We start from the raw sequence: 23,004 nt of genomic DNA on the forward strand, positions 1-23,004 counted from the left end.
TGTATTGTACTTTAACTTCAAATACAATTATAATTAAAGTTTATTTGATCATATTTAATGTCTGTTTTTACTGTATAAGTTGCGAATTTATTAGTCGAAATATTACATAATAAAAATATTTAAAAAAATACGGGTTTTTTTTAATTTTTAATGCTTAAAAATTATTTTGTGTTTAAAACATGTTTCAGTTTGTAATTAATTGTAAATTAAAATAAAAAAATGTTATTTATGCACACAAAATTAATTAATTAAAATGCGGGTTAAATTGACCTCCATTTTAATTAATTTATTTTCCCCATGTGCAGAGCACTTACGTCACGAAAAGTGTTACGCGAGTTCTTAAGAATTAAAGTATATAACTGATTTTTCTTTTTTCTTTTCCATTTTTTAAATAAATTTACAAACTAGTTAAAAATACAATTTTACTAAAAAAAAAAATATTACCTGTGTTGAGTCAGGATGATATTATTTTTCGCAATAAGATATATATATTCTACAGAATTTAATAAGATGCTCATTGGCATCAAAATTATTAAATTGCTTGTCAATTTAATTTGTGATATTATAATGAAGTCAAGATTTAATTTGGAAGTGTTTCAAGACGGCCAAATATTCGGCGCGCAATTTACCGGAACTAAAAATAGTAAAAAATTCATATAATTATTATTAAGCACCAATTAAGATCCACTTCAAATCGCATTTGGCATTCAAATAATTTAGTCAACAATCCATGGAACAGTGAAAATACGTTATAATCACGCTAGCAATTGAGATTATTAAGATTGAATTAATTTGATCAATCAGAAAAAAACTAATAAATAAAATCAAGTTTGGTGAATTTTGCTTTGATTGGTCAACTCTCAATTCAATCTCAATCTCAATTGCTATAATATATATATGTGATTACGACTTTAGAAAGGTCAAAATTATATTCTGTTTGTAATTTTAGCTCATTCAGTTTGAGCACAATTGGTACTGCATATATATATATATTATTAACAATTTTAAAATTTAATTTTTTTTCTGTATTAATCATATTATTAAATTTATAATAATTTACATTTTATTTTATTGTCTACATGAAAAAGATTCGCATCAACATAAACAATATAAATGATACGTAAATAATGTAGACGTAATTTTCATCAAAATATACGGCACAACCCTGGCCTATATTCTGTTTGCAATTTCAGCTCATTCAGTTCGAGCACAATTGGTACTGCATATATATATATATATATGTATATATATTATAGTATTAACAATTTTAAAATTTAATTTTTTTTCTGTATTAATTGTATTATTTAATTTATAATAATTTTATTTTATTGTCTACATGATAAAGATTCGCATCAACATAAACAATATAAATGATACGTAAATAATGTAGACGTAATTTTCATCAAAATATACGGCACACTGCCCTGGCCTGGCAGTCAACTCTACGTATTTTATCGGCAGTAGTCAAGGGTCCCCGCAGCCGCTATGTGACCGATGTGACCACAGACATCTATTAGACACCTAACAAGTTAACAGTCTCAATCGCTGTATGCGTGTATGCCTGTCATAACCCGTTTGCGTCAGCTGTGGCATTGGGGATGTGTACTCCACTGCACAAAGAAATGACAATAACTTTCTCGATCTGTCACTGTTCGTAACGAGGTGGAGGTGCACTGATAAGGGATGCACATACACATCGACAAAGGTTTGCCAAGTAATTTTCATAATAAAACGCACGGAAGAAGAAACATGTGTTGCGACTGATATAAGTCGTTCGGAGAATTAAGTCCTTCACGCATTGCCATTTCTCTTTTCTTTTTTTTTAATAGTTTCTCTCAAATATCCGTGCACTATTCGCTGTTAAAAGGCATGGAATTGTGGAAGCGAGCCGCGCAACTTGAGTGTCATTCTGCAATTAATCTAATCGCCGTGTGTTTTGCAGGACGACACGCTCGGAGATAAACGAGGATGACGAACGAGGTGTCGGCGAACATTCTGACACTGAACTGTTGGTAAGCATATTCCGATGGAATCTTTACGCTCGTATATCGCATAACGCACACCCGAATCGTAATTTTTAATTCACGTCCCGACATCTCTCCAGGGGCATACCATATGTCTCGAAGGACAGGAGCACGCGTATATCCGCCATCGCAGAGAAATGTGCCAGCAGGGAGTACGACGTGGTTTGCCTGCAGGAGGTTTGGTCCGTCGAGGATTTTAAGCTGATAAAAACGAAGGCGCAGGAAGTGCTTCCCTACTCGCATTACTTTCACAGGTATATAATCGTCCATCCTGAGTCGATGCTCAGAGAAATACCAGAGAATTGTCTGTTCGATATTTGCAATCTTACGCAGCGGAGTCTTCGGTTCGGGGGTGTGCATCTTGTCGCGATACCCCATTCACGATGTCATGTTTCACAAGTGGCCCCTGAACGGTTATGTTCACAAGATACACCATGGTGACTGGTTCGGCGGCAAAGGGGTTGGGCTGTGTAAAATACAAATTCGCGACATGAACGTCAACGTTTACATCACGCACGTACGTCCATTCGGCAGGCTTTTCCGTTGTTACTTAATTATGTATAAAGTGTCATTCCTCTGCACGAGATAGAAACAATAATCTACGATCAATGTATCACGACGACTAGCTTTTGAAGGATATGTGTCAAATGTATTCACCGTTCTCGCTCCACAGTTACACGCTGAGTACAATCCCGAGAATGACGAGTACATGGCTCACCGGGTGCTGCAGGCGTTTGACACTGCTCAATTCGTGAGGATGACGAGCGGCGGCGCGGACGCGGTCGTACTGGCCGGTGATCTTAATACGGAACCGCAGGACTTGGCGTACAAGATTATACGCGGTGTTTCCAGCTTGACGGACACGTGCCCCAACAGCTCGAGCCACATAGGGACCAACGAATGTGCCAATAATAGTTACACCAGCTCAAAACTCGCTCGTACGAAGCCAGACGGCAAGCGTATAGATCACATTATGTACTCAGGCTCAAAAACTGTGAAGGTGAGGCATCAGCGCGACGAATATGAAAATCATCGCTGCATTAATCGCTAAATCACGAATTGATCCGTAGGTTGAAGTTACAAACTTTCAACATCCCTTGCCAAATCGTATACCATATAAGAATTTCAGTTATTCCGACCACGAAGCTGTGATGGCTACGCTCAAATTCACCGATAACGGTAGGCGATGCATTTAAATACACCCGCATGTGTTACACACGTACATGTGCATTTGTTTCTTATTCGACTTACCTCTTTCCAATTAATGGATCTTATACATTTGTTTGCAGATAAACATGCTACGGACGATGCAGACGTTAGTGATTCCCTGAAAGAGGCAGTAACGATTTGCGAAAACGCATTGAAAAGTGTAGAACGCCAACGTTTCTGGTACGCGCTGTCAGCCTGTATGTTGATCATCCCATTAATTTGGTCCATCTGGATGAATTGCATGAACACGTCTCTAGCCGTAGACATCGGTTTGAATATAGTATGTATTTTTCTGACTGCAATATTATGTTACACTCTGTTTATGAGTTCAATATGGAACAGCGTGGAGAAGAATGCGTTGAAAGCGGGATGCTTAGCTATAGAAATTTACATGACGCAATTGAGTAATGATCCAAACTGAAATTTAGTCAAGTTTATACAATAATACAAATACTTCCAAAAGTGGACACAATAATTATTAAGCTCAAACAAGTTTCGTTAAAAAAAAAACTATATAAATTTGAAGATGACTTTCATATCAAGTTTGCATTTAAATTCTATATTTATTGATTGTTATTGAATAAAACTCAGAATTCTCAATGTAGAGTGAGTTTAAAAAGTGAGATGAAAATACCAAAATTGAAACTGTGAAACTGTATCACTCGCAATGACTGCTTTTTTTTTTAATTACTTATTATTAACAGAAAGTTGTGTTATAGATGTATATCTAGAAATAGATATTTACAACATTACCGATCGACCAATTATAGAAACTATGCATATCATTCCACGGGAATCAACATTGTGGTAAAAGTATATCTACATATTCGTGCATTTATTTCTTCGATCGTAATGTTGAAACTCGAGTTTTAGTTCTTCAAATCCAGTCTTTCAGGCGCTATTGCATGTTACTTTATACGAATTGCGCTTTGTATTTCTTATATCGACCATACTAGGATACAATATTAAATACCTGTATTAAATAATAGTTATGTATATTAGGTTTGTAAAATTTTCCGAGATATTTCGTATTTATTCAATATGGCATTATATATTTTATTATAATTATAATACAATGCTATAAAACGAATGGTTATTGCCTTTAAAATTTCCTACAAGCTCCATGGAACCTCCATATACATATGTTGCATGGGAATGTCATTTAGTATAAATGTATTCAAATACATATAGAAATATTAATTCTATATGGTCATTATGCACATGTTTACCATTCGTAAGTGATTATATATACAATTTAGATACATATAGAATAAAATGGCTTCTAATAAATAACGTTTACATAAGAATGTATATATATAATAAGATATATATTATATAATATATATGGTATATACATTATATAGTGTACATATTATATTTTTACCTATATGTACATTCTTATGCAAATGAAATATATAAATTATATATATATTATATTTATATATATATAATTGACTAAGCAGCGTATAGCCAAAGAAATTGAGATGAAAGCTCAAAACGTGGCTGTTCTTGCATTGTATAGCTTTCATATATATTTGTTTCCTTCAGTGATATCGTAAACGTTATCTAAAAGAATATTTATAAATTTGTTTTGTAATGATGAAATTGCCTACATTTTCTCAGACGCTCTTTGGTTTTCATTTCCTTCGCGGTACTTTAGGGCAGTTGTTCCACGTAATTCTTCGGCACTAAACCCGTTTTACCGTTCAATGTACCTTCCAGCCAACCTGGCTCCAAAGAGGCCTTAACTGCAATAATACATATTTTGTTACGTGTTTTTTTCCACGTAAAAATTGAATATCCTCGCTCTTACCATTTGTGATAATTTGATTTGGTTCGAATGACAATTCGCCATCGTTTTCCGCCATACACGCGTATAAGGTGCGCACTCTCCTGAGAATTTTATACAAATTTAGAATCTCAATCTTTTTAAATCTTACCTTAGCTCTCTATAGATGTAACTTAAATACCGACCACTAATTACATAGCGTTATTCCTTGTAAAAAACCGAGTCGAAAACCATTTTCTTCTGCAGTGCTAAATAAAGTGATCACTGTACTGCGGTAATTATTGCTTCATTAAGCATTGTAGACAAAAATAGCTCTTAAATAGCATACTCATTAATCATGTAGCACTACTACGTATAAAAAATTTTTCTCTACAATGCTCAACGAAGCAGTAATTACTGCGTGCTAGTGATCACTTTATTTAGCACTGTAGAAAAAAAAATGATTCAGGACTTTTCGACTCAGTTTTTTTACAATTAATAACACTACGTAATTAGCGGTCGGTATTTGAGTTACACCCGATATACTTACCAGATTCCTGGAATTTGACCAGGACTCGAACGTCCGCTACTGGGCGAAGTGTTGATGCTGCAATCATGCGTAAGTTCATAATCACAAAAGAATAACATTTGTAGAACAAAATAATAGAATAAAATAATTTTTTGTCAATGAAAGAATCTTACGGGCATATCGACGAGTTGCTACGCTGAGGATAAGCCGTGGGATAGTGCACGGATATCATGGTGCCACGTTTTTGCTTTATCGGTAACTCGCTCGTAAAGGGATGGGGATCCGAGGCGATCGATTCGCTCGAGCTGCTTGTATTGCCACCGCTCAGAACTGGGATAATAAAGATATTTTCGTTCAAAAGACGACGGCCAGAGAAATTTATCGCGAGATAACGTGTGTGTGTGTGTGTGTGTGTGTGAGAGAGGAATGTAACAAGAGACCTTTGTCGGCTGAATGATACATGAGATTCGCGTTAGTCAGCTTTATCCGACTGCCACTGGTACCACCGCCGCGACTGTCCAAGTACGTTGGTATACGATGACTCGTGCTGTCGAGGTCTTCGTAATCCCCGTTATTTCTCTCGTCGATCGTGGGCGACTTGTTAACAGTCAGAGGCTGACCGTCGTAGTACGATCTTGTAACGAGCTAAGTACGTACACATATATAAATACACATAATTATGGCGAGGAAAGGCAAGACAGCGCTGGAAAACTCACGTGCGCGTGCGACGATGGGGGTGTAACCGTTACCGCCGTGTGTAACGGATATCTTAAAAATGCCGTTCCATTACCCGAGGAAGTCGGGCCCTCGTCCACCTTGACGCATTGCGCTTTACTCGGGATAACGGTGGCCTGCAGCGCGGACTGCGCCGCTACCGCGCGCTGCAAAGCGTCCTGTGGCGGTCCAGCTACTATTCTCTCGCAATTTTCAATCAATATTTCCACGACGATATTGTAAAACTTGATGTCCATTATAGAAGCCACTGTTTCTTCTTCCGGCCGTAACAAAGTCGGACCGAAGCACACCGCCAGGTTCCCCACGGTCATCAGATTTTTATCATTTTTCTTCGCCACGCTGAAAATTTTATTACAAGCTTAAGAATAAAAAAATCTGATAATACGGAAGGAAAATATTTTCGAGATTAAATCCCGTGATAAACAAGTAAAACTTGAAAGTAAAGTGCTAAATTCCAACAAATACTAATTGTAAATATTTCTTACGTGCAGAGATGAGTGATGAGAAGGATCAGCATATTGAAATTGGCTTTAGGCAACCGATAAACGAGGTTGTGTATATCATTTATCCGGGTTTCCTTCATCTCCTGTTCTGTTGAATGCCATAAAATTTTAGTTTTGTACTCACGTTTTATTTACATGCAGAAAGAACGTGTCGAAAATGATAACGGTGGGAAAAACGAATAAGTGTTTACTTTAGAGAAGCACAGAGAGAAAGCGAGAAGAGCGAATCTCTCGTGGAACTTCTTTAATCTCCAAGAATAGAGATGCAACAGTAAAAATAAAACAATATCAAGAATACCTATACGCACTCGCAGCGGTAATGAAGCTGTTGTAGTATCGGAAAGTCATTAACGGCTCGGACAGGGTTCTCAGGTAAGTTTTGAGCGCGCTGGTAATAGTTTTACTCTCCCATTCAAAGCGATCGCTCAAGTTGAGCTTATCCACTTTCCTCTTGTCGAGACCCATCGTCAGGAGCTTGTTTACTTTAGAGGCAACCCCGACCACTCTGTACAGACCTTGTTCTTCTAGTCCTGTTGTGACGATTATTCAATCGATTAAATCGACGATATCAGATGAGCGGAAAAATTAACTTGTGGAAAAAGTCACAATTGCATTACCTCTATCTTCGAGCGCCGCAATGCACTTTGATACGAACGTAAAACCGGTTTCAGCCAACGTCACATCTTCGGGTCTTGTGGAAGAACCTAACCGCGGACAGGTCTGAAAAATCCCGACGGTCACACGCAATTCGTTATTCTATAGATTGTCCATTATTCTTAACAAAATCACATACTTATAATATAACAATAAATTCAATTGTTTCGACATTATTGATTTCATTGTTTTGTCATAATTATGTGAAAAGAATCACGTAATTATAATAAAAACAATAAAAATCAATTATTCGACACGACTGATTTGTTGATCTGTTAGAACTTCTTCTGAATTCTGAGGAGACAACAAATCAATGTTAGAATAATTGATTTTTATTGTTTTATCATAATTGAAAAGTAATACTAGTGGTAAAAGCGACCATTCGAGTGTCATTGAAATGCTAACTAAGATACATACAGGTTCCTTCCCATCCATAGCGTCCATCCATAACTTCCTATCCTCTTCGGAAAGCGCTTGGAATGTATATGTTACATTAGGTCTGGAAAAAAATAGTAGAGAGTCTTCTTTAATCGTTTTTCGTTTACAATAAAATAGAATAAATTTTAAGGTAACCACCGAGAAATATCTTGCCACGAAAACCCCTCTAATTAGACCGTTCGAAACCGGCGTTAAAACTATAGGTACTTAAGCGTATATCTGTGTAAATTTTAATAGCGCCACAGAAATACTGTTGAGAGGATCACGATACTCGGATCGGGTTAACGACTAAGAAATTGCTCGTTATTCTATAGATTGTCCATTATTCTAAAAGAAAATCACATACTTATAACAATAAATTCAATGATTCGACATTATTGATTTCATTGTTTTATCATAATTATGTGAAAAGAATTATGTGAAAAGAATCACATAATTATAATAAAACAATAAAAATCAATGAACCAACACACGATTGATTTGTTGTCTGTTAGAACTTATTCTTCTGAATTCTAAAGGACTGAAACAACAAATTAATCGTGTTAGATTAATTGATTTTTATTGTTTTATCATAATTATATGATTCTTTTAAAATAACGGGCAACTTCTTAGTCGCTAACCCAATCCGGGATCCCTCAACGTATTTCTGTGGTGTGCGCTATTACAATTTACACAGATATACGTTTAAGTGCCTATATCGGTTTTTTAACGCCAGTTTCGAACGACCTAATTAGAGGGATGTTTTCGTGGCAAGATATATTTCTCGGTCGGTGGTTTTTGCCATTGCCCTTCCGAGAGATAGCGCTCGAACGGCTCGAATAAAAATCCAATCGTTTCCGATCGGATTTGAATCCGAGTCTTCGGCGTGGGAAGCAGACGCACAACTCCACAATCGCCACGTATAATGTGCACGATACAAGGTCGAACTTCAACTTACTTATCAATGGCAGTGATGTCGAAGCAAAATCTTTTCTCGATAGTGTCCGACATTCGTCGTATGCAAGACGCCAGTGTAAAGGTTTCTTTACTACTCTGTAAAAGTAAAGATCAAGAAATTATACCGAAGATCCATAACGGATCGCCATATATTGTGCATATTGAAAAATTCATTTTTCCACTTTCACTTACAAATTTTCCCGTGAGCTGATTGTAAGGGATCATAGTGAACTCTTTCCTGTCCTTCTGATATGTGCAATATTGTTTTGTCCATGTTGTACCAAACGCTTCTGCAAATACCACGTGTTCTTACAATTAGTGATGTGGTCAGCGACATTCGCAATATAGTGCGTAAGAGATACTTGTACTAAAACTCTCCAAGCAATCAGTCTCTGACCAAAAAAGATCTTTTTACACTACGATGGACTTACTTTTCTCCATTAGGAACAGATATCCTTCGCGTGAGTTCAATTTGTTGAGACCACTTTCTACCGTGGACTAAGAAAAACAAAGACGATTATGGGTGTGAAATGTAGAAAGTATACTTTATGTTTTTAAAAATTCACAACTACTAATAAGTAACTATTAATATGCTTAATTTTTAACGCTTGCGCGTTACGTGATAGAATGATATAAAACTGCAGAGCAAGTCGTTTTTATTAAGTAATGATATAAAACTACAAAGTGTGTCGTTTTTATTAATTAAGAGGAAAAAAAAATACAAAAATTTCTGCATAACATACCTTCTTCATGTCCTTCATTTTATTCATAAGCGATTCAGTTTTATCCCGGGTAGCAAGGAAATTCTCTCTAGTCTTGTGAAACACACGCGCACACGCACAAATAAAAGATTAGTAAGCGCTTATTCATGCTGTTATCAATCTTATTATATTGGTATTTGATGAAATATAATTTAATCGCGCGAATGTTATTCAATCTCTCTGCAGCCATGATACTTCCAATATCCTCATATCGTAATGCCAATCAAATGTTTAACAACATATTTCTGTTTTATATATGTTCCATTTGTGCATTGCAAATACAAGTTAAACTTATTTTATTAGCAATTATATATGCGCGCGTTATTTGCGGAATTCTATATATTTATCTTTTAAACTCTTATCAAAATTAATTTCCAATTAATTGCTAAAACGCGAATTATTGACTTGTGCTTGGCAACGTGTAATTTTAGCTAATTCAAGCTGGAAACGAAGAACTCTCATTGTCAGTGATATTAGAAATACTAATTAGAGCAAACATGTATCTACATGTTAGTGATGCATATTTCAACAAGATTTTCTTGCATACAGACACACAGCGATAACACTAAATTATTCAGTCATTAAAATAATGCCTCTACGTTATCGTTTCACTCGCATTAATAATATGGATAATAAGTACACTGACTAGAGAGATAAAATATTTTCTCCTAATATCGTATTTAACATGTATGTTTAAGCAGTTAAAAAAAAACACGCTATAGATATTAATTACCAACCTTCTGAATCTTTAATTGTAGCTCTGTCATATAAGGTTTGAAATCTTTCGCGACTTCGTGGCCTTGATGATAAAATGTCAGCCATCCAAACATAAATCCCAGCAACTGGAACATTTTATATTAAATGATTCGATATGCACATATGCGTGAAACTCGCGTGCACACAACAAAAGATAACTTAATCGTTCGCACTATTACCGTTTCAACAAATTCAAATTTTTTCCGTTCCTGCACCTCTTGCAGTAAAAATACATATTCTAAGCTAGCTTGAGAGAAATGTCTTTCAGCCATCTCCAACGTCGCGTCGGCCTAAATACACACACACACACACAAAATGCCAATTATTTTATTATGTAATATACAGCCCTTAATTTTTCATAGATCCATTAAAAATATACCTCTTGCAAAACATTGTCCTGCTTCTTCGTGGACAAATTCAAGTAACGCTCTTGACTCTGACAGAACTTAATCGTCTGTTTCTCAAATTTCTTTTTACCATCCTGCAAAGTTAAAACACACAAAGTGAATAAAATTATTTTGTCAAATCTTGAAATATTTTGCATATGGATATTTATTTAAATAATAATAAATAAATAAATTTAAACAGGTCAAATAGACAAAAATATAATAGCTTTACCTTAACTCCACCGATATGTTCTTTCCTAAAGTTTTCCAAAGGTAGTATAATTTGATCATATGCTCGTTCCAGCTAGAAGAAAGAGAGCTATTTTAAGGGATGACATCATCACTATCTGTTGGGAAGTCTCCTTTGAATTTATTCTTTCATGTATCGACGACACTTAAAGAGTTACAAAGTCAAGTACGTCAGGAGCCACAAGCGCAAAATGTGTGTGAATAGAGTCTATTGTTCTACAAACTAATTAATCCGCATTCGGAAAAAACTGCATACCATGCGATCCCTCTCATCTTCTATGGATGCGATAAGTTTGCCAAATTCTTTCAGACTTTGGGATATGTGAGTCTCGTCCTCGGTTTGGCTCTCGCCGATGCATTCAAAACTAAAGTTTTGCAACGTTTTGGAAAAGGCTCTTTGCGCTCTAGACAAGTCTGAGGAAGATACCAACGTGTATATATATATATATATATTATTATTGACTAATTTAAAACGAGCAAAAAAGGATAAGACTCTAAATTAGTGCAACACTATTTTCTACGGTGTGTATCACCGATTGGGGAAGGAAAACAAAGAGGTAAGATAAGCAGACCATCTAAATTTACTTCGCGGTGGTGGAACGCTGCGGAAAGGAAGCAATCATCGGCTCGACAATTACGCACGAAGATATAAGTTACGTGTGCAACAGCTGTTACAACAATCACATGTTTCGATAGTCCCGCGAACGTAAAGAGAGAGAGAGAGAGAGAGAAACATCGGGTACAACATCCGCCCGACTCGGCGGATCAGACACTCACTCTTGGCGGCCAGCAACAAATCCTTGACCTCCTTGACGAGCCGTTTGATCTGCTGGCTGGTCTTCTCCAACTCGCGCTCGTGATAGTGGAGATTCTCGCGGAAGTACGGGCTGTCGGTCAAGCAATCCGTGAACTCCAGCGGTTTGAGGCCAACACCCATTCTCGGTTCTCTCTCTGTTTACGAAAATTCAAAGGGTCATGAATAACACACACCGTGGCAGGGCGGTGGGGTAGGGCGCCGCGGATCCTCGCTCGTACACTGCCCGCGCTGTCAGCCCGCGATCGCCCGCGGATAAGGTCGCACGATCACTATCTCATCACCGCGGGATTATATTCGCGCTGATTCGCGCAGATTCGCCATCGTCGCCCGATGCGATTCGCGATGTGTGTGCAAACACCTCACGGTCCGATATAGACTGCATACACACACACGTCACACACACACATACGTACGCACGCATCAGCTCTTGCACAACTCCCGTCAGTCCCGTCTCGTCGCACACAGCTCCCGCGTCTCGGTAGTATTGGTGTTTGGTGTTCTCGGGAACTCGCGCGAGGTGATTCGATAAACGGAGCGAGGAGCGCGTCTCCGGAGTCGGTGGTGGAGAAGGAGGAGGAGGAGCAAGGGGAAGAAAATCGAAGACTATACGTGCCTGTCACAGGGGATCCCAATTCATGATTGTGGCGAAAGAGCAGGTCTTTCTTTTTAATTGTGTCTCAGAAAGCGGAGTATAAAATGTATACGCGGAGTATGGAAGGGGGGGGGGAGACGTAACGCGTAAAGGTCTATCCACGCGCGAGGAAAGCCTAACCACTCACAGTGACGCGCGTTTTCCTTTCACGCGCGGCTGGTGAACCGCGTGAAATTATTTTCTATTCGCTTTGAATCGCCGAGGATACTATACGCGCGTGATCGTTTTTCGATCGGCGTTCGCGTAACGGGGTAAATGTTGAGACAAATTTTTTCACACCGTCCAGAGTCCCCCTCGGCGCGCGTCCGACCGGGCCAATCCGCTCCCGCGACCGAACGTCGTCTTAAAGCCGCCCCGGGGCGAAGTGAACACACGTCACACGACGACTCCAGTCCAGTTACAGTAGTTAACACTAGTCGCAGTTTGGCCAGCCTGCGAGACGCGAACGGTTTAACCTCGCCTCCTTTACCGCGACGAGCCAGCGGGGCCAGCCAGCCAGCAGTGACGAGCGCGACAAACCAATCGCCGCTCGCACACCACGACACACCCTTTCCAATGCTCGTCTCGTTTATTTTTGAGACAATCCTGGCGAGGTAGTGGCTGATAAAAAAAAAAAAAAATTACGCTTTACGCGCTTGTCACACAATTGTCGACGTCGGCCAAATAAGATTTTGATGTTCGTCGGCCTATAACCAATTTAAATTGCGACAGTATGGTAAGACTCGTTCAAGCCTTTAACGTCGTCCCGTCGTCCGTCCGTTTATCCCACGTCACGTCACGCTTGACGCGCGCACCTGTAAATAAATAATCCCCCCGGGAATTGTCCACGCGACTCGAGAGAGAGCCTCGGGCCCACCTCCTGTCAATCGCGCGCTCCCTCCGCTCGCGCCCGGAATTTCGCGCTCGTTTACTGGGAACTCCACTGTCGAACGACGTCGATTAGCAACGTCGTAAATACATAGATCGTATACTCCTGTTTTTCTTTTTTTTTTTAATTTATTACACGTATGTGTTTTAGACAGAGCAGCAGATGGACTGTGCGCTAGACCTGATGCGGAGACTGCCTCCGCAGCAAATTGAAAAAAACCTCAGCGACCTGATCGACCTGGTTCCTTCGCTATGCGAGGATCTACTGTCCTCCGTAGATCAACCGTTAAAGATTGCCAAGGACAAGGAGTCCGGCAAGGATTATCTGCTGTGCGACTACAACAGAGACGGGGATTCGTACAGGTTTGATTGGAATGGATATTTAGGATCGTCTGACGCGAGTGGAAGAGTAGAAGATGGTTCGCCTCCGTACAAACGCCGACGTGTTTTACAGGTCTCCCTGGAGCAACACCTACGATCCGCCGCTGGAGGATGGCTCGATGCCCTCCGAGCGGCTGAGGAAGCTGGAAATCGACGCCAACCATGCCTTTGATCAGTATCGGGAGCTCTATTTCGAAGGTGGGGTCTCGTCGGTGTACTTGTGGGACTTGGATCACGGCTTCGCGGCGGTGATTCTCATCAAGAAGGCCGGCGACGGCTCGAAAAAGATCAAGGGATGCTGGGACTCGATACACGTGGTGGAGGTGCAGGAGAAATCGACCGGCCGCACCGCTCACTATAAACTCACGTCGACGGCCATGCTGTGGCTGCAGACCAACAAGCACGGCTCCGGTACAATGAATCTGGGCGGCAGTCTGACGCGTCAGGTAAGAGTACAGCACACGATGCCGAGCTGTAAATTAAAATTTTAGCTTTGTTAGTTTATTTAAAAAAAAATTCAGTTTGTACATCTCGGATGGATGGTTTAAAAAAAGGAGTGTGCGCGTTTTGCTTACAATCGCAGGTAGAACAGGACGCTCAGATCAGCGAAACGTCCCCCCATATCGCGAACATCGGCAGAATGGTGGAGGACATGGAGAACAAGATTCGTAACACGTTAAACGAGATCTACTTCGGCAAAACGAAGGACATTGTGAACGGGCTGCGGTCGGTGCAATCCCTGGCCGATCAGAGACAGCAGGCCGCGCTCAGGCAGGATCTCGCAGCGGCGCTGCAGAGGCGAAACGCCAACAATTGATCTTGCGAAGAGCAGGAGAGTTTCGATTACGATTACGAATAGATTTTTCATGGTATTTTTGGATCCTTTCAATCTTGCTTGGGATCTTAACGATTTTCATAGACGTCTTTATATTTTTAGAATCCGCGGAACTTTGGATTCTTAAAAAAAAAGTTCTGAATTTTTTGCGGCGGTCTTCGAGTTCTTTATCCGATAAGTCTTATATATATAAAAAAAAAAAGAAATCTTGTTGGACTCTTGGGAATTTTAAATGCTGCGACCTGGGCCTTTTCCAGGTCTGTACCGTATCTATAGAATTCGTAAAAATCCTTGGAATCATTGTCTACACTATTGAAGAATGACACTTATTAACTGTACTTTGTTGCCCTAAAGAGATACGAATCAATCACGAACGCGTTGATTAAACCTAAACAGTATGAAATACTTTGTTTAATTTAGAATGAAATAGAGTTTATTGTAAATATGCGGGAAAGGTGCAACGCGTTTTAGAACGGTAAATTAGATAAAGAACAATGTAAAATGCAAAAGAGAGTGAATTATAATATAGTTAATGCTTAACTACGTAAAAGTTCGAAAAAAAGGGATACAATTAGCAATTCTCTCTTTTGATTTGTATTAAGTTCCGACACAAACGATGATCGCAAAAGTGGTAATAAATTCATAACATTTTTGTAAATGTTTGGAAAGTATTAATATTCCGCTTATACTGTTTAGGGTTAAATTTAAAGGCGCGTAACTCAGCGCTGAAAACAATATTAAAAACGGTTTGCGTAAAATTGAATGAAAAAGAAATGTATCGTATTGCATTGTCAAGGAATCTGTCCTCGCAAATGGAAAAATCTTTTGAAAACTGTGCACATAAGAATTACGTGAATTCTCTTCATTTGTATTAAAATCATTTAGATAACTAATTTAGAAAGTGGCAAAGCTCAAAATTTTTGTAATTGTGTAACATTTGGATATTGTGAAAAGGATAACCTTATCTACGTTATTTAATATTAAAATCTGAGGCATAGCTGATCTCTCCTCTCCGAGGGACAGTATATAAAACGATTTATTTACGCAAAAGTCCAAAAAGGAGCGGTTGCATTTTGCATTTGTTAATAATGAATCCATATATAATGCGCAAATAAAAGTTTTCAAATTAAACTTTATTCGTCTCTTTTTTTTTTTTCTTGTATTAAATTTCACGAGTACAAAAATCTGCTGGTACCACAGATCCTCGATATCGCGGATCTTTTATTATATCGGAGCCTCTCCTCTCCTACGCATATTTCCGTATACATGTCTCGGCGTGTTCCACGTATTGCACGGATCTTTGATACTACAGATCCTTGGACTGACAGGGTTATCTAGGATCTCAAAGATCGCCAGTACCACGAATCTTGGCATCTTGAAGGCAACAAATTGTGTCGAAGGTCCCCCCCTTTATCCTCGTTTCTTTAAACTTCCCGATTCTCGGTACGCGAGGCGTCGCGGATACACGCGAAGACTCTTGGTACTATAAATCCTTGAACCCTTGTTAAACGACTGCGCAATCATACATATTGTGAATCTCTCGCATATTCTATATATGATTCGTGAGCGCATTAGATTATCTTTTTGCATAGCGGAGACACAAAGAAAAAATACCGAGTAGAATTCGTAAGTACGTAAACGAAAAGAAAAGCGGTTTCTTTTATTTTTTTTTTATGTTAGTGCCTTCTTTTTTACACTTGAATTACACCACCGATTATTATTACCCACAACTTATTTCTTTCGTAATTATATACTATCGTAGGAATTAACTTAATAACGTAATTTAACAATTTTTTTTTTTCGATTGCAAATTCCGATTGATGGCAGTGTGCGGGCGAGTCAGTCTAAGAAAGGACTAAAAAAGACATCACCATATCGCTCCAGTGTGAATATTTTCTTCCAGTTTTTCTATACTATTATTTTTTTTTTCATATGTATATTGACACCTTCTCTGTCTCTTTCGGTTACAATTAACAATCGAAAGAATTATGAGCCTGGTCCAATATAGCACACATAGGTTACAGTATTAATTAATTAGACGTTATTTTGTTTATTTCGATTATAATAGGTAAGTTTTTTTTTTTTAGATTTTAATATCGTCGCAAAAAATCAAAGTCATCAAGGAAGGCGCGTTGTCTCGCGGTTACCCTTTTTATTTAGAATAAAGGATTTAAAAAACAAACTTCTCTTATAAGATATATATGTAGCTTTTCAGGAGGGATGTAAGGATAATAATTGTTAGATATATCGGAATTTACATATACATATATTTGGCGATTTGGGGTCTTCGTATTTATTTGTTACGTAAAGGAACTTCGTTAAGTGTTGAAGGACATTTCAATCGCTAGGAGCATATTTGAAATCGGCGATCCTAACGAGGTTCGGTGATGCAAAGTTCTCGCAGCGAGAGCCCATCAAGCAATCTGAATGTTTTTAACGTAAGAAAAAAGAAAAATAAAAACTCAAGGAATCGATCTAGAACGCTGTGTATGTATTGGAGATAAATTCTTTTTTTTTTTTTTACAGCAAAACAAGATGCGAATTATCGCGAGGACACCAAATCGAGCAAATTCAAAGTCACAGAGTTCCATGAGGGAGAAAAACGTATACCTTCCAATGATAACTGTGATTACATTCTTGTAGTTAATTATCTGCTTATAATTATTCCTAATCATTCAGACTGCACTTTCGGAACAATTTTTTTTTCTTCTTTTATACAAACGATGTCACGAGATGGAAAGGATGTAAGGAAAAAAAAAAAAGATTCTGTTCACGCACACTTTGCAGGTTCACACAAGGATCTTCAACTCGCGGCCCTCCTCTCACTTGTATCTAATAATCTCTGTTCTAACGTTACATAGTCTAATTAAAAGTTATCTTATTGATTGAAGGCGGTTTGTGTAACCTGTTCTGAAAAATGTTTATTAAAACGAGATATTACAACAAAATGTAATAAAGTCTGAGCATTCATAAGCCAATTACAGTCTCTGAAACGTGACGCGATTTATTGCATCGCGCCGCACCAGCCATCTCAAAGCGCGCGAAATGTTACTTTGTGTGATCTTTAGTCTTAAAAGATCTCGACGTTCCTGGATTTAAAGGTCTAAATCGTATATATCCCGACATCATAATTTTGAGCGCGTTTCTCAAATTCTTACACATTTCACGTCCCATACAAACTGACTATTTCAAAGCCTCTGTATCTTTGAAAGATAAAATATATCAAGGGGCTTGCATGTTTAAAGATTTTAAACATCTAAATTCATAGATTCTGAATCCATGAATTTAGATATGTAATTATTTATTCTCTATTCTTTTTTCTTAGAATCCATTAATTTTCTCAGATACATGGATATGCAAGTGTTCTCTTATCGATCCTTCTAGATTCTTCAGAAATAAACATTTAGAATGTTAGTTTTGATTGTGAAAATTGTCAAATCCTTAAGCATCTAAGACTTGAAATATTTGAGTTTCGAGAATCAGCAAACTTTTAATTCTCTGAAAGGTAGAACCCGTGAGTTCCTGAATCTTTCAGATCGCGTAAACTTCGACATTTGTTTTTTAAGCTCAAGTTTTTATTAGACCTAAAAATCTCGAGAACTCGAGTTCTTCCCATAAAAAAGAAGGAAACCTTTAGCATTCTGTAGAAATTCCATATAGCGAAACTCCAGTCTTATCGATCATTACAGGAAAGATGCTTGAAGTGAGCTGCTTCGTGTATCGGGCATCGCTAGCATCCCATGAAAAATTGTTCCGCGCGCGCGCTCAAGGACTCCAAGGGTCCTTTTTTTCCCACGACCTCTTCATATTGGTCTCCAACAATTTTCTCGCGCTCTCTCTCTCTCTCTCTCTCGCATTTCTCTCATGTACTCTCTCTCACTCACACGCATAAGTGTAATAAGTTACAAAGCTGTTGTAAATAATTTCTTTCTCTCTATTCTTTAAAAAAAAAAGGTCCAGGATGTGTCTCAAGGCTTTCTCAGTTTTTATTTTCCCAATCAACTTTCTGCTAAAAAGTTGTCACCACTTTCTTATATTAACAAACAACGCGTGTGTAACTTTCTAGGTATACGTGTAAGGTATATCTATATGTATCTGTTTATCTGTATTGTGTACGTGTACATGTTTAAATGTATATAACTGTACGTATACCTAGTTTTCGCTTTCCCAGATTTATTTAAATATTGTTGGATAAAATAATTAAAGCGGATATTATTTCGATAAAAGTCGTTTCTCGCATTGGCGCGTTGCTGTTGTTACGTGGAACTGCTAGCCCGTTTTTGCTTTGCTCCCCCCCTCTCTCTCACGCTCTCTCTTTTTTTCTATTTCCGTTCTCTCTCTCTCAAACACTCTTTCTTTCTTTCTCTCTCTCTTCCTCTCTAACGCTCTCCCACTCTCTTCATCATCTTCCTCTAGATTTTTTGGTTATAGTATTGTTGTTTATCCTGTTTGACCAATAGTAAAGGTGTTGATTGATTGGCTAAGCGGGTGGTTTTTGCTCGAATGTGTGTTGGGCTTCTGTCGTCGTAGTCGTCGGGCTGAACACAATTATTTGTCGAGGGAGGTGTTATTTTTGACGGCGATTACTACCTCCTCACCGCATGCCTTGAGTACAGTGCACTAAAAAAATTATAACATAGTATTTTTATTATTCCAGCGTGGAATTCTTGGAGATAATTTTTCTTTAAAGCGATACTGTTATCGGTCGAGCAAAGGAAGATAGATATTAATTTTTTAAACATAACCTTTCTGTACAAAAAACGAAAGAAACTTAAAATTAAGCAAACATTTTTGATAATTGAACAATGCTATGAGTCATCAGTCAATGCGATGAGAACAATCAGTAGCACAGTCTTAATTTTTATAACACAAGTTCTACAACTTACTGTTTACAAGAAATCAGCAGTAAAAAAACAAAAATATTTTATTGTAAAATTTTGAGAATTTATAATAAAACTGCATAAGTTAATAAATAATTGGCACAATTGGCATATTTATAACAGATAACCGATAATTAAGAGAAAATGTATATCTTGCCTACAAAATTATAAATTTGAAACAAGACGAGCTCTCCATATATGTCTCTTACATATGCATCTCCATATAGTTTCAGGATATGATTCACAATTGCATTCTCAATATTGGAATTTGAGTGTATGATGCAACATGCAGGAGTATTAAGAATGCTGTATATATGCCATATAAAGGCATACTTACAAGTAACTCTTTTCCAGATTCATAATCAGCACGCAGCTGTGTTCCCAAATCACCATCAGGTATCTTGAGATCTTCGCGCAGTTCTCCATTATCAGCCATCAGACAGAGATAGCCGTCGTCAGATATATCTGTAAGCTGTCGCAAAACAATTGCAATGTTTTTCATACCTTCGTGAAAGCATCATTATCTACGTCGCAGACGGCTAGTCAAGTTTGAAAAATTTTATTTATTCAAACCATTCATCCAACTATCTTTGCGATATTATCAGCAAAGTTTAAGATAAGACTACAAAATGCAAATAACACAAAGTATATTTATAAATGTAAAAATAAAAGGATAAACAATGTTTTTTAATGGTCTAAAGAACAAATAGATCACAGAACAGTACAGGACGAGCTTATACGCGCTGTACGTAGTTTGCTACATGCCAAGAAATTGAGGAATGCGCCGTTACCTGGTAATCTTCCCGCTTAACAAACGGCACATCCATGTTGTGTGTGGAGGGGCAGATATCTTCGTATTTCTTGGAGGTAAATATGTCGATACCCACTAAGTGGACCTTGGCGTGACCGTGCTTGCCGGTCTTAGAAGTCGACATTTCTACGATCTTGCACGGACGTGATTTCAACATGACGAAGCCATTTTTGCGCAGTGCCGAGCACTGTTGAGGGTATGTCACAGAGGCGCCGGAATCACCAGTCTCAAAGTGAGTATCCTCGATATCTGCCATTGTTGTTTGATGGAAATCTGCGTGGGGCATAAATATAAATTTGAAATTAAAAACTGGGCCTACTTAAGAGCACCGGATTCCTCACGTGGAGAACCGCCACTTTTGGAGGAACAGCGCTCTAAAACTTGGCACTAACGCTAACGATTTTACTACGACTTTTTTGCCCACATGTCCTACTAATGACGCACTATTTGTTTATCAATGACGAAGCTATTTCGAAACGAAACGACGTTAGAACGGCATTAGCCCGGCTGCCTGAGCGTCGGAAACGAGGAACATCGGTCGCCCCTTCTTGGCAGTAGGAAGAGGAAAACGACCGAAGTTTACGTGGATGCGACAAACATTCACGCCTTTACGGAAATATCCGCGCAATCTACGTACGCACCAACACGTCGTGCGGATCGAGTTTCTATCGGGTACGTGACTCACGGAAAAACTCGGGGCGATCCGGCAACGTGATTACACCTGGACGAAGCAGGGTGACCACGTGGCGCGTCGTCGCAGGGAGTTCGCGCACAGTGAGCGAGAGAGAGAGTGAGTGAGAGAGGTGTCGGAGGCGGACGGGAGGCGCGACTAACCAAAGATCTCTCGCGCGACCAAGCACGGGGGGGAAAATCGCGATCCTGGCGGCGCGGGTGGACTCGCGCGCGGGTCACGCTCGTCGGCGTGCGTCGCGACGCCCGCGCGAACACCCGCGAGCGTCGCGCCGGGCGTATTTCGAGCGGATAAGGCGGACGAAGCGAGGCGCACGAGAACCGAACGGTGGGCCCGTGTGTGATGCGAGGCTGCTGACCGCATTGCCAGCGCGGACCGCGTCGCCGTCGCGGCGCGTCGCGTCGCGGCCGCGCGGACGCGCGCCGGCCGGACATTTACCCGCGTAATTTTAATGCTCCGCCACTCGTACGGGCAATTAGCACCATTAGTCGAAGCCGAAAGCGAGAGCAGCTCGGAATACTCACATGTGATCAAAATGGATACTCTAACCAGAAGGTCGTGCTGCGCCGGCGCGCCACGGGATCGTAATAGGGGTTCACAACAACGACTTCACGGATGCTCTCTCGTCGCCGAGCTCTCTCGCGCGCGGCGCGGCGCGGCGCGGCGCCCCCGCAGCGCCACCGCCGCGAAGCCGCGCGTTTGAATCGCCGCGACTCCCCGGCGCGGCGCTGGATCTATACTTTTGTTCTCGCGACGCGGAAACGACGAACGCACTTTTCCGGAGTTCAAATTGGCCACGAGAAGGATTTTTGGGAAGCTCGAGCTTTCCCCGTTCTGTCGAGCCGAATCGACACACTTGAAAGATTTGCCGTGAACAACAAGTGAAATTTATTAGTCCCGAAACACAATAGACGATGTAGTAAGCCTTAAGAAACTGACCAATCATAGTCGATTATTTCTCTTCAAATATTCGACTGCGAATGGTCCACTTCTTAAAGGTCCATCTACAATGAGAGTAGTAAATCGTAAGCCGTAAGAAATTCACCAATCACAGTCGAATATGAGAAGAATAATCGACTGTGATTGGTAAATTTCTTACGGCTTACGACTTACTGCTCCCATTGTAGATGGACCTTAAGGCTCACTATGTATGTGCGTCTATTGTGTTTCGGGACTTAAAGATGCCAGTCATTAGGACAACCTCGGTCAAACTCCTATTAACTTAATTAATGGCGTTAACTTTTACAAAAAAAAAAAGAAATATCTTATGAATAGGATTATAAATTTTGTTGCTTTTATTATAATATTTGAGCATTTTTCCGCGGTTGAATTACCCATACAGCACAGAAGTTTGCAGCAATATTGCAGCAAAGTTGCAACATTGCATATTGCAATGCAATGCTTCAGAAACATTGTTAAAATATAGATTTGCAACATTATTTTAATAATGTTGTAACAATGTTTAAAAGAAATGTGAAAAGAATTAACTACGATTTTGTGTTTAAATACTGTGTGTATACGCTTACGCACATCTTATAATCATTAAGTTTTATTAAATATCAATTAATTTTACATAACAGCACATGATATTCTTCGTTTTCCGTTTTCATGATTGTACTACGATCATCGGTACAACTGAGATCAACACAATAATATCTCGTATAGTATTATTTCATTTTCTTTCGTGCGTGTATGATCTCAGAAATAACTTAATTAATAAGCTACGGAAAGTAATACGTACGCTTGTCTAACGCGCGCATATCAAAGAGAACAAAAAAGTTAGTCAAAATATTAAATTTTGTACTTTAATACATGTAAATTTTATATTTACAAATGAAATATATTTTAACTATATATATTTTATCTTCTTGACAACTTCTATTTAGCAGATGTATCACTGGTATATATCTGTTACCAATAAATGTTCATAGATCATCACGAAGCAACAGTTCCCGGACGATCATAAAGGTTAAGCAGCGTTGGACTAGGTACATAACTTGGATGGGTGACCGCTTAGAAATACAAACTAAAATTAGTTTCCAAACCTATTTTTTAAATCATAATTTTGTAGTGTGTATTTTCTTTTATTTTCTGGTAGATCGGAAGAGCACACGTGGGGATA

The 23,004-nt window shown here is 38.9% G+C and overlaps 5 protein-coding genes across 13 annotated transcripts in view; 3 read left to right on the forward strand and 2 right to left on the reverse strand.

Annotated features, from left to right (window-relative positions):
* Positions 1-1,529, forward strand: part of LOC105450481 (mitochondrial import receptor subunit TOM70-like) — a 7,293-nt gene extending 5,764 nt beyond the window's left edge. Inside the window, exon 9 of the mRNA XM_011690333.1 lies at positions 1,462-1,529. Coding sequence (XP_011688635.1) covers positions 1,462-1,517 — 56 coding nt within the window. The 3' untranslated portion in view covers positions 1,518-1,529. The remainder of the gene's footprint in view (positions 1-1,461) is intronic.
* Positions 1,530-1,576: 47 nt separating this feature from the next.
* Positions 1,577-4,341, forward strand: LOC105450412 (putative neutral sphingomyelinase). 2 transcript variants are annotated; one of them, XM_011690229.1, is made up of 7 exons: positions 1,577-1,705; positions 1,943-2,012; positions 2,105-2,278; positions 2,358-2,541; positions 2,698-3,024; positions 3,095-3,203; positions 3,314-4,341. In XM_011690229.1, exons 2-7 carry the CDS (start codon positions 1,969-1,971, stop codon positions 3,652-3,654), a joined length of 1,179 nt encoding a protein of 392 aa, XP_011688531.1. In that variant the 5' UTR covers positions 1,577-1,705; positions 1,943-1,968; the 3' UTR covers positions 3,655-4,341. The 2 variants fall into 2 exon arrangements, with proteins under 2 accessions (XP_011688531.1, XP_011688532.1); XM_011690230.1 differs by lacking the exon at positions 1,577-1,705 and adding an exon at positions 1,726-1,867.
* A 290-nt stretch (positions 4,342-4,631) lies between these two features.
* On the reverse strand, positions 4,632-12,460 carry LOC105450411 (rho GTPase-activating protein 26). 4 transcript variants are annotated; one of them, XM_011690225.1, is made up of 21 exons: positions 12,379-12,460; positions 11,726-11,899; positions 11,205-11,362; positions 10,932-11,003; positions 10,693-10,794; positions 10,493-10,603; positions 10,295-10,399; positions 9,540-9,611; positions 9,228-9,294; positions 8,989-9,086; positions 8,798-8,892; positions 7,840-7,921; positions 7,386-7,488; positions 7,077-7,298; positions 6,751-6,856; positions 6,247-6,604; positions 5,971-6,175; positions 5,704-5,860; positions 5,552-5,608; positions 5,047-5,126; positions 4,633-4,981 (listed from the first exon to the last, which is right to left on the reverse strand). In XM_011690225.1, exons 2-21 carry the CDS (start codon positions 11,883-11,885, stop codon positions 4,890-4,892), a joined length of 2,502 nt encoding a protein of 833 aa, XP_011688527.1. In that variant the 5' UTR covers positions 11,886-11,899; positions 12,379-12,460; the 3' UTR covers positions 4,633-4,889. The 4 variants fall into 4 exon arrangements, with proteins under 4 accessions (XP_011688530.1, XP_011688527.1, XP_011688529.1 ...); XM_011690227.1 differs by lacking the exon at positions 12,379-12,460 and adding an exon at positions 11,984-12,159; XM_011690224.1 differs by lacking the exon at positions 12,379-12,460 and having other exon boundaries at positions 11,726-12,159.
* On the forward strand, positions 12,201-15,636 carry LOC105450409 (F-actin-capping protein subunit beta). 4 transcript variants are annotated; one of them, XM_011690220.1, is made up of 4 exons: positions 12,201-12,421; positions 13,436-13,647; positions 13,739-14,111; positions 14,249-15,636. In XM_011690220.1, the coding sequence occupies exons 1-4, from the start codon at positions 12,401-12,403 to the stop codon at positions 14,480-14,482; spliced, it is 840 nt and encodes a 279-aa protein (XP_011688522.1). In that variant the 5' UTR covers positions 12,201-12,400; the 3' UTR covers positions 14,483-15,636. The 4 variants fall into 4 exon arrangements, with proteins under 4 accessions (XP_011688522.1, XP_011688524.1, XP_011688525.1 ...); XM_011690222.1 differs by lacking the exon at positions 12,201-12,421 and adding an exon at positions 12,533-12,668; XM_011690223.1 differs by lacking the exon at positions 12,201-12,421 and adding an exon at positions 12,749-13,132 and having other exon boundaries at positions 13,440-13,647.
* Positions 15,637-16,753: 1,117 nt separating this feature from the next.
* LOC105450413 (eukaryotic translation initiation factor 5A) lies at positions 16,754-21,514 on the reverse strand. Of its 2 annotated transcripts, none has more exons than XM_011690231.1 (4): positions 21,407-21,514; positions 20,172-20,464; positions 19,718-19,852; positions 16,754-19,120 (listed from the first exon to the last, which is right to left on the reverse strand). In XM_011690231.1, exons 2-4 carry the CDS (start codon positions 20,445-20,447, stop codon positions 19,049-19,051), a joined length of 483 nt encoding a protein of 160 aa, XP_011688533.1. In that variant the 5' UTR covers positions 20,448-20,464; positions 21,407-21,514; the 3' UTR covers positions 16,754-19,048. The 2 variants fall into 2 exon arrangements, with proteins under 2 accessions (XP_011688533.1, XP_011688534.1); XM_011690232.1 differs by having other exon boundaries at positions 21,321-21,409.
* Positions 21,515-23,004: the final 1,490 nt, after the last annotated feature.

Source organism: Wasmannia auropunctata, unplaced genomic scaffold, assembly GCF_000956235.1.
Source record: "Wasmannia auropunctata unplaced genomic scaffold, wasmannia.A_1.0 LD336061.1, whole genome shotgun sequence".
In the NCBI taxonomy this organism is placed as follows: Eukaryota; Metazoa; Arthropoda; class Insecta; order Hymenoptera; family Formicidae; genus Wasmannia; species Wasmannia auropunctata.

Coding starts and splice junctions, on each gene's coding strand:
- LOC105450412 (XM_011690229.1), top strand. CDS start 1,969: ATGACGAACGAGGTGTCGGCGAACATTCTGACACTGAACTGTTG. Junction 2,542..2,697: donor TCAACGTTTACATCACGCAC/GTACGTCCATTC, acceptor CTCGCTCCACAG/TTACACGCTGAGTACAATCC. Junction 3,025..3,094: donor CAGGCTCAAAAACTGTGAAG/GTGAGGCATCAG, acceptor ATTGATCCGTAG/GTTGAAGTTACAAACTTTCA.
- LOC105450411 (XM_011690225.1), bottom strand. CDS start 11,885: ATGGGTGTTGGCCTCAAACCGCTGGAGTTCACGGATTGCTTGACCGAC. Junction 9,295..9,539: donor AAATGAAGGACATGAAGAAG/GTATGTTATGCA, acceptor TGTTTTTCTTAG/TCCACGGTAGAAAGTGGTCT. Junction 5,127..5,551: donor GGTCAAATTCCAGGAATCTG/GTAAGTATATCG, acceptor TAAAATTCTCAG/GAGAGTGCGCACCTTATACG.
- LOC105450409 (XM_011690220.1), top strand. CDS start 12,401: ATGATTGTGGCGAAAGAGCAG. Junction 13,648..13,738: donor AGAGACGGGGATTCGTACAG/GTTTGATTGGAA, acceptor CGTGTTTTACAG/GTCTCCCTGGAGCAACACCT. Junction 14,112..14,248: donor GCGGCAGTCTGACGCGTCAG/GTAAGAGTACAG, acceptor TTACAATCGCAG/GTAGAACAGGACGCTCAGAT.
- LOC105450413 (XM_011690231.1), bottom strand. CDS start 20,447: ATGGCAGATATCGAGGATACTCACTTTGAGACTGGTGATTCCGGCGCC. Junction 19,853..20,171: donor TTAAGCGGGAAGATTACCAG/GTAACGGCGCAT, acceptor GTTTTGCGACAG/CTTACAGATATATCTGACGA. Junction 19,121..19,717: donor AATCTGGAAAAGAGTTACTT/GTAAGTATGCCT, acceptor TAATTTTTTTAG/TGCACTGTACTCAAGGCATG.